Source organism: Onychomys torridus, chromosome 2 (assembly GCF_903995425.1).
Source record: "Onychomys torridus chromosome 2, mOncTor1.1, whole genome shotgun sequence".
Lineage (NCBI taxonomy): Eukaryota > Metazoa > Chordata > Mammalia > Rodentia > Cricetidae > Onychomys > Onychomys torridus.
In genome coordinates this window covers 27,889,525-27,899,526 of record NC_050444.1, presented here as the reverse complement: position 1 = coordinate 27,899,526, position 10,002 = coordinate 27,889,525, and the positions used below count along the sequence as shown (strand labels likewise).

The 10,002-nt window shown below is 43.9% G+C and overlaps 1 protein-coding gene across 1 annotated transcript in view; it reads left to right on the top strand.

The window, feature by feature from the left end:
- Window positions 1-6,601: 6,601 nt before the first annotated feature.
- Stmn2 (stathmin 2) overlaps window positions 6,602-10,002 on the top strand; it is a 54,204-nt gene continuing 50,803 nt past the window's right edge. The window contains exon 1 of the mRNA XM_036179757.1: window positions 6,602-6,840. Within this exon, the coding sequence (XP_036035650.1) occupies window positions 6,822-6,840 (19 nt within the window). The 5' untranslated portion in view covers window positions 6,602-6,821. The remainder of the gene's footprint in view (window positions 6,841-10,002) is intronic.

Below are 10,002 nucleotides of genomic sequence, written 5' to 3'. Positions count from 1 at the left end.
AATTTAATCAGCTTGCCCATTGTCAAAAAATTTACTTCAGTGTTCCCATGTCTGCAGTGAGTTCTGCATTGTAATCCCTTTCCTTTATTCCACAACTGGCCTTTGGCACATGTGTCTGTAGAGCAGCCCTGCTTTTAATTAAGCTAAATACACCTTAGTCATTCTTTTATAAGATGATCTTGAATCTAAAACCTCAGTTGTTGGCTCCCACTTGCAGAAAGCATTAGAACAAATTAAATGACCACAATATTGAATGCAAATAGTCACATCCAAAATGTTAGAAGTTTCAGTAAAACAATTAACCTACTTTCTGTAATAAACAGCTGATAGGAATCTGGAAAAAAGGAAGAGAGCTGTGTTACAGAGTAACCTGATTTGAGCCTTGCAGTGAGTGGGTGGTATGTGAACCTATTTCAAACAGGCTTCCTACATTATTCCTAGCATTGTTGAGATAATGGGACTTGGTGTTAGATGGTACCAATAAATTATGATTTGTATCAGAAATGTGGATATATTATTAAGAATACATATCAATAGTTAATTTAAATCGTGTCTTAGGTTTTCTTTTAAGGAATGCCTCAAAGACAAAATAAAGCAATGAGAGCAAGGAGACCTTGGCAACATTTTTACTTCACTGACATATATATTCCTTGTCTGCTCTTCTTCCAGATCATTTCAAATAGACCATGACAAAAGTTTAAGTTTGATGCTTTTATACTTTGATATAAATATTTGAGAGTTCATAGTTCTTGGATTCTTTCAGAAGAGGACTTTCCTTGTGCATCCTAACTAAAAATTCAACAATATCTCATGGCAATTTATTTGTTGCTACAATAAGTGGGAAAGAGTTGTATGAGGCTTTGGTTTTGCTGAACAGAATCCTAAAAATGTTTGTTTCTCAGCCTATGATTCAGAAATGACCAACACACACACACACACACATACACCAAAAAAAAAAAAAAAAAAATGGGGGAAAAGAGTTCTTCAAGATGTGAAAAAGACAAAGAAAACTGGAATGGGATTCTATATTCTTCAGTTTCATTCAAGAGGGTATTATTGAGTTGAGTTTTTTATCAAGTAGCTTTTTAAAATACCATAGTATGTCTATTCATTTAGTTCCAGGAAAGAGTGGGGGAAGTTTGGAGGGTCAGAGCTAGTTAATAAAGGACTCACAGAAAGAGCTCTCTGGAAGCCAGTGCTATGTAACTCTTTCACAGTTAGTGTTGGGGTCCTTTTCCTCTCCAAATCCTCCTCCTTCCCCACCTACTACGACATAGAAGAATTTTTAGGCAACTAACAACTAATGACAGTTAAATATTCACTGTAGGGCTTCTATGTTAAAGAAAAGAGCTTGTGTGAGAAATAGAGTGAGTCATATTTCCATATTGCTTCTCTGGGCACTTTTAGGACCATCACTCTTGTGTGCTCAGTCAAGGCTTATAAACTAAGAAGCTGAGTGGAATCCCTAGGGAAACCAACCTCTCAGCTTCAATAATGTCCAACTAATATTCTCCCTGGATTTTAAACTGAAAAGCAACTCAAAAAGAGAGGGGAAATGTTGCAATAATGGCTGCCAAGATAGCAAATAATTTTTCAACATCTCCAGTTTAATGAAAAGATTAAGTTTATTAGGTTCATACCAGTCTCTTATTATGAGAGTGAGTTCATCTCCAGAAGTTCAATTACAAAACCATCAATAGGATTTACTAATTTCAGTAAGTCTCTTTGCTTCTGGGGCAAAATATTTTAATTACTAATATGCACAACCCCCACAGAGGCATAAAGAAAACCTTAGGTACAGAAGAGGATGTAAGAATTAACTAAATGTTCTTCAGTTGTAGATAATTAATTTTTGAGGAAAAAATATATTACTGCTTATTCCTCATTTCAAAACAGTGGTAAGACAAATATGGAAAGGTTGTAAGCCAGAGATAGATGGCAAGTGCTTACGTTTTCTGACACAGCAGTGAAGTGACATATATGAACTCACAGGACAAGTGACAGCATACAGAAGACACAAAAAAGCTCAAGCAAGACAGAGCATCAGCATGGAGACAGGAGGTAGGCACAATGCTCCATCCTTAGAGGAGGAGCTTTGGGCAACTGACAGTTTCTTGGAGAAGGAGTATTATTTCTCTTTAGGTATGTGGCTCCTGGTAGGTCAACCAAGATCCAGTGGATGGCCCTATATCCAGGAGTACATGGGCAGCACAGTTGAACTCAATAGGTTACAACAAAAAAGGGGACACAGAGTTGGGTAGGTAGGAAAGGGTTGTATCTGAGAGGAATTGGTGCAGGGGTTAATATAACCAAAATATATTGAATTAAATTCTCAAAAAGCTACTAATGAGAAAAAATAATGCTAACATATTGCTAAACTGTAGCAGGAATCTTAAAGAATCTTGCCAGTTCTTCAGCTGATCCTGTTTCTTCAGACTGAAAGCCTCTGAGTCTCATTCAGAATGGATCTCAGCTGAACTGTTGCTCAAAAGCCTAAAAGCTTAACCAGCTAAAAGCTTCTAGTTCCTGGTTTTCATGCCTTATATACCTTTTCTGCTTTCTAACATCACTTCCTGGGATTAAAGGCGTGAGTCACCATGCTTGGCTGTATCCTTGAACAGATGGATTTCTGCCTCTGGAATGCTAGGATTAAAGGCATATGCTACCACTGCCTATCCTCTATGTTTAATATTGTGGCTGTTCTATCTCTGACCTCAGATAAGTTTATTAGGGTACACAATATTTTGGGGAACACAATACCACCACACTAAACAACACAGATTGCATTGTTAGCAAAGAACATCAGATCTCTCTCTTTGGATTGACTCTCTTGTCAAATAAGGCATATTGTACATTTCTACTAAAAGATATACTTTTATTTCTGATATATGCAGATATAAACATGTCAAAAATAAAACTACTAACCAATTAGCTATCTTTTCACATGTGATTTTGTAACTACAAAACATCCAAAATTTCTAAACACCTAAAAAACATCTGCAACTCTTTTCTTTCAGTTTTTCTTTGTAGACAGATGAAGTCAGATCCAAACAATTCAAGTGTAGCAATGTTGTCTTTCATATCTTAGTAACTTTTAATAATTACTGTAGGATTATTTCTAAGACATTTGATTTATTAATAGCAAAATCATGTGACTGTATTAGATGACAACAGCACCTACAGCAACTGTTATTCTCCAGTTTGGAAAGAAACCAACCCCTCAGGCCTCTCCTCAAAGACAAGTACAAGACGCTGAACTAGAGAAATAAAAAGGGCCGTTAATACAACTTTTTCTACAACTTCAGCTGTTCCCATCGAAGGAAACAAAAATTGCCATTTTTCTCCTGATAGTGTGAATCCTATCCACTTCTGTCCTTTGAGGAATGAACAAGATATAAATAAACAATATCAAACAGTCTGATACATGCTTTCAACATGGACTCGGCAAAAGTGGCTGTAAGCACGGATATGGTTTCACAGAGCTCAGTCTCTTTCAGTCATCCCAACAGCGTGTTGTTGTTTATTACCATTCTGATTGTAAGCATGCATTTATCTATCATGTGAACCGTGAGTCAAAGTGTTACTAGGAAACTAATTAAGGTGTATGTCACTCAGCCCTTAACTCTTCTTTTGAAGAATTTTTTTTCTTTATTAAGAAATTTTCTACTCACTCCACATGCTATCCACAGAGCCCCCTCCTCCCTCCTCCCACCCCCGAGTCCTCTTTCCCAAGCCACCCCACATACCCCACATCCCCCAAATCGAGGTCTCCCATGAGGAGTCGGCAGAGCGCAGCACACTGAGCCTAGGTAGGTCCAAGCCCCTTCCCACTGCACCAAGGTTGTGCAAAGTGTCACACCACAGGCACCGGGTTCCAGAAGCCTGCTCATAGACCAGGGACAGATCCTGATCCCCCTGCCTGGGTGCCCCCAAACAGTTCAAGCCAAACAACCATCTCCCATATCCAGAGGGCCTAGTCCAGTCCTATGGGGGCTCCACAGCCACCAGTCCACAGTTCATGGGCTTCCACTAGTGTGGCCGGTCATCTCTGCATGTCAGCACTTACTCTTAAAAAGTTTATGTTAGAAGCCATGAACACAGTCACAGAACCCACAATTTACTGTGTGTCTACCATGATGCAAGACACTTACATATGGTGACTGGTCAGTTAGGCAAACATCCCTGTGCTACTGTGCTTATTCTACAGTGGACTTTCTTTAATCTGACAGATTTCCAGTCACCATCAGAAACATTTGCTTCAGGAAAAGATGACTAGAATGTACTCTGTTTTTATAGTTACATGAGCCAAGAAATTCCACTTCATTTTCAGAGGCAATGTGTAGTTGTTTGTTTGTGTTTTTCTTTCTATTATTTGCAAGCAACTGTGCCTAGCTGATTCAAAAGATGAGCATCATCTTCCAAAGTTAATAGCATTTTACTGCAGGAGGAAGTCTGTATTTTTCTTCATTTTATACTTTTTAGACAATAAGGAGAAGCTTAACTGAGTTCATAATACAAAAAGCCTAAAAATTATTAAACAGGCAGCTGTGGGATAGATGAACGAGCAGAAGATGGGAGTAAACGTACAAAGTACTGAATAATTGCCCTGTGCCTATTTTACCATAATTTCCCAGAACAAGAAGCATGGTAGCCCACTGTAATGTGAAAAGAACATAAAAGGCATTAATTAATGCAGACCAAGATCTTTTAATTCATTTCAAACTCTCTTCCAGTGGACAACAACTTATTATTTTTCTGTTTTGCAGTAATTATATCAACCTATGCCCTCTTTACTTGACATTATTGGAAAAATCATACAGAGCTGCGGTGAGGTAGCTAGCACCCAAAAAGCCAGAAGAAAACATTGTTAAGCCACTCGTTTGCTATTTGCCCCTGTATACACTGACTTCCTTCTCACCAGAGAGTGAAAAATGAGGACAGAGGAGCAAGCGTTTTGTTTTGTGCTCACAAGTGCAATAGATCTCATTGAACTGCCAATTGTAGCTGTTAAAGACATTATGTCATGACCGAAGGCCCTGTCCTCCAAGGAAGTTAAGGAATGTTTAGGGATGACACAGCCTGGGAAGAAGGGTGTGGTGGAGAAGGATATTAGTCACACAGGCATGCTGAAGATCCCTCATCCTATGGCTGCTAACGACCCTAGTGAGAAGGAAGATGCTCTCACATTTATACTGGGAAATGGTTTCTGAGAGGGAGAAAATGGTAATTTATTTCCAGACCCTGCCAATTTCCATACTGGTACTCTCGCTGTATCATCGTCGTAGGCCTGTTCAATGACAGGAACGATAATTTCTGATCTTGCTGCTCAAGAAATAATTGTATTGATCTCCACTTTATTTTTTTATTTTTCCAGTGATTCAGCAGGTCAGAAATGCTCCCGTTCCAGTAGCTTCCTATCATACAGCAAGCCATCCAGAGTGTTAACTGCAGGGGTGTTTCAGCACCAAGGAGAGTGCTCTGCTGCTCCGCCCTCCTCCCCACCCCCGCATTTAAACGTCATACTGTGCACTATGCTAACCAGAAATTTTTAAATGTAATTTAATAGCTACCAAAAAGCTTACTAATGGGGGAAATCTTAATTTTCAAGTACTTTTAAAATTAGACAATGTTTCATACATGTTCATGTATGCAACAATGTTCTATTTTTTCATCTCTAAGATGGAATTAGCTATTCCTTGCTAGTTTTAAATACCTACGCCACAATTTCTCCATGGGTTTAGGTATAATAGAAATCAGTCATGTGTTTGAAAAAAATTTCATGCTCACAAGTCCAAAACATATCCTTGCTGCTTCAGTGTTGTGAACATGCTCAATAAAAGTCTGAATTAAGACTGGGCATTCACTAAAAGTATTGTTTAAGTGAATAAATGGATGTCTTGTTTGTAACTGGCTTCACAGGCGCTTGCATGCCATAATGCTTAATCTGAGCTGTGAATGCAGGAAAATCATGTCTAGTCCAGGTTCTCTTACTCTCTTGCATCATGTCCTTGGGTGGAACACATCTCTATGCCCAAGTTGTCAAAGATTCCTCCTCTATGCTAAAGAGAGAAAAGGCCAGGCCTCCCTCTCCTATGAGACTCTCCTGAGTTCATGGACTCTGGAGTCTAACTACACAAGAAGAAAAGAGCAGTGTCCCTGGTCATTTCTGAGCTGCCACCACAGGCAGACATGGTCTGGTTTGGGAAGTCCATCATCTATTAGGGAGGCCAGCATTCACCAAGGACAGGGCCAAAGGTGAAAGAGAAAATAAGACCAGATAACAACTAGTCTTTAAACAGATTTTCCCGACACTCGGCATACTGGGATGACTTCTCGAGCCCCTGAATCTTTTCCTTCTCTTTGTCAATCTATGCAATGAGACATGTTTGAACGAAGTATAGCCTCCTGGGTACAGGTAGGCACAGCCCAGTTCTTAGCTCCTAGGAGGCTTCCAGGCTAAGGCGCCACTCCACTTGGACTGTACTATCGGGCTCCAAAATGGGGGGAGCTTCCAGGCAAGGGCTGATTTCCATTTCAAACTGCATTCTGGTACTTTGTACTCCAGCACCATTGGACGATCAATATTTAATGCTTGAAGATTCTGACTCTGCGGGAGTCATGTCAGGGGACCCTGGGAGCCAATCTGCTTGAGCTTCTACGTGATAATTATTCATGGGCTCCTGCCTCTTGCTCTTTCTCTAGCACGGTCCCACTCTGCAGACTCAGTGCCTTACTCAGACTCCTCTCTCGCTCTCTCCGCGGCTACAGCTGGACCCTTCTCCTACGCCTTCGCCACCGCTCCACGCGTGCACATCCCTACAATGGCTAAAACAGCAATGGGTAAGAATCGCGCTTCTCTTTCCCCAGGCTCAATCTGGAGCCCTTCTCTCTCGGGCTCTGAAGACATTAAAAGGAATTTTATAAAGGAAAAGACATTCATGATACACGACAGCTGGGAAGGTCGGAGACAGCTCTGGGAGGCGATGGGAGGGCAAGAAGGGGGTCTTTGAAAAGCTAAAGCAAATGATTTATTTTTAAAACATAGAAGCAGATAAGTTGCCCTCCGATGGGTAAGAATTTTATTCTACTTCCATATTTAAAATTAAAACGCCATGGGAGGGAGGGGGCTACCTTAACTCTCTGCCTTCGGTGGGATGAAGGGACATTTCAGAAAGTGGTCTGTAACGTCTTATATTCGTTCTGTAGTTTAACAAGAAAATAGAACGGACAGGGGGTGAGGCTGGGAGAAAAGAGAAAATGCAAAGTCAAAGCGGTCCCATGCGGGCGGTTTGAGAGATGGGTGGGAACGGGGGAGGGGAGTGGACACATTTAATGGTATTGTCTCTGTTGGAAAACCGCTAGTCTTGGGGCGCGGTGCGGGGAGGTAAGGCGGCCGGAGGGGTGGGGTAGGACCTTAGCTCCTTTGTTTTAGGGAGAGGGAGGGGAAGGAGGAGGAGGGCGTGGAGGGCGCGTGGGCAGCTGCAGGGGCGGAGAAGCTTGCGCGGCGGGGAGGGGTGGAGGGACCGGGCTCCCAAGGCGCCCGGGTGGGGTTTCTTTGTGTGTGGAGCTACTGTCCCCGGGGTGGGGGGGCACCTGCAGCGCTGGGCACACTGTGCGGACCGCCCCACCCTGTGTGGGTCAAGCGGTCCCCACCCGGACCTAGCTCGGCGCCCTCCACGGCAAGGGGGCCGGGTGGGGAGCGCAGCGCGACACCAGAGAACCCAGCCCTGCGGGGACAGAGGAGCCCCGCCACGCCCCGCGCACTCACTAGCCGCCTGCTTGTGCCAGAGCCCTGATCGCTAACCTTGGCTGCCCCACCCTGGCCTCATTGTTCTCCCGTAGGGCTAGAGGAGGGTGGGTTAACATATTTTTCAGAACCACATTAAATAGGATATTTATATATAATAGCAAAAAGAAAAGGGAAAGAAGAAAAAAGGTTACTCGAAACTCCTTAGATCGTTTCGGGGAGTGAAAGCTTAGGGAACCTAGAAGGGTGTACAGAAAATAATACAGATAAAAATGTGTGAGCATGATATAAAGCAAAAGAGGTCAAGGTCTTTAAGATTGGCCACGTGCAATTTCCATTTTGTGGGTCGGACAAGGCCAATTACTAGTAAATCTTTTGGGCAATGTAAAACCGCAAGAGATTTCAGATCCAGGGCCTTCCTTCCGAAAAGGTCTTGTGCCTCTGTGGCCCAGGGGTGGATAGACCGGGAGGGGCCTGCACCCGGGAAGCGACTGGAAGTCCCCCTCCCCCAGGCCCGGTTGTGGATACAGAGCAGGGAAAAGGATGTGGACTGGCTCCACCCTGCCCTGCCCCACCCTGTGCGCGGAGCCCCCGACACTCTGGCTGCCTGGCCAATGAACTTGGGTGGGGCTGCTGAACAGTCTGCAGTCCGGGCACCGCTCTTTCTAGCCCGGCTTTCCAGAACAGCCCCGAACCCCTCAGGGTGTGCAGACACCTGGCCTAGCTCGAGGTCGCAGCGCCAAACCCCTCCCAGGGGATGGATGGCTGTGCAGAAAGGCGGGCCCCGCCCGGCCACACAAAGACAAGGCCGCGCCCTGCCAGGCCCTGGACCACAGAGGTGACCCCTTCTCTGTGGTTCGGGAAGGTGTCCTCGCCCACGCACAGCCCACAGAGTCCAAGGACCTTTTCCCCAGCCCAAGCCCAGGGCCCACTGGGTTCCAGGAAAGTGACCCCCGACTGAGGGTCCTTCTGTGGGGCGTGGCTCGGCCCCACCCCTCGCTGCTAGACCCGGAGCAGCGAGCCTGGCGAGCGCGCACGTGGCGATCGCGCGCGTGGACCGTCGCCAGCCCTGCAGCGCTCGCCGTTCGGAACTGGGCGCTCGCCCCCGCAGGAGCATCCCAGGAGAGGGTTCTCCGCAGTGTCCTGAGCTACTCCCTCTTGCCACAAGATGCAGACAATCCGCGTGTCCAGAGGGGTTCTGATGAGGGTGAGGGTGCACCGTACTCCCACCGAGGGGTTTCAGCTGCAGACGACTGGCTAGTTACTCCTCGTCACCAGAACTGTGATTCCAAGTCATCCTGGTTATTATTCCAAGACTAGGTCTTCCCTTAGTCTCACTTGTTCAAAAAGGATGCTGGTCCCTTTGGATGCTGATTAACCCCTTGCCTCTAATTCTTTTTGATCACCTTCACCTGCCTACGCTCCCTCCCCACCCCCAACCCAAAGATGATTTTGTCTCCTGTTAATCATTTAAGTTTCTATAAAGCAAATACGCCTCGGCTTCCCGTCGCTGTTATGTATGTTCGTGAGGCCGGGACGTATGTGCTGGTACTTGCTAAGGACAGCCTGTGTGCCAAAGATCGCTGAAAAATTCTCCACAGAGAATTGTTTGTGGTTTCAGTGGGCAAAAACTATATGTAGCTGAGATTATACCCCACCACAAGAGGGTATATCTATAAATATTTAAATACAGATTTAGCACACAAATTTTATTGTTTTCCCCTAAATCTGCTCTTAAAAGTGCTTTTTGATACAGTCTCAATTCTACCCAGAAACAAGGATCGTGAAATGGTAACCGTCAACCAATGAAACTCCCACCCACCCCATGGATGACAGGTGCCAAGGTCTTTCTGCCATAATTAGGCTGCACTTGTGAACGTGAGAATAAACACTACCTCTGCAGTGAGGAAAGTGCCATTTTGATTTTGGGATGCTTTTTTTTTTTTTTTTTTTTTTTTTTTTTTTTTTAACATCCCAACTGTAAAGAGTAATCAATTAATCTGCAAGGCAAGTGCTTTCCTCCTGATTCATTAAATAGTCAGTGCATTCAGCATGTTTGTGCTAAGTACATATTGTATCGCCTAGTGTCTTCTCAAATGGAGCTGCAATATAAATTGATGCATAAATAACTAGAAATAAAAAGCTGAAGATTTTACCAGGATCTCAGAAGGAAAAAAAAAAAAAAAACCTGAAGGAAATAAACAGAGCTTTGTCAATTGATGACATGTATCTAATCATGCTCTGAGGGGGCGGCA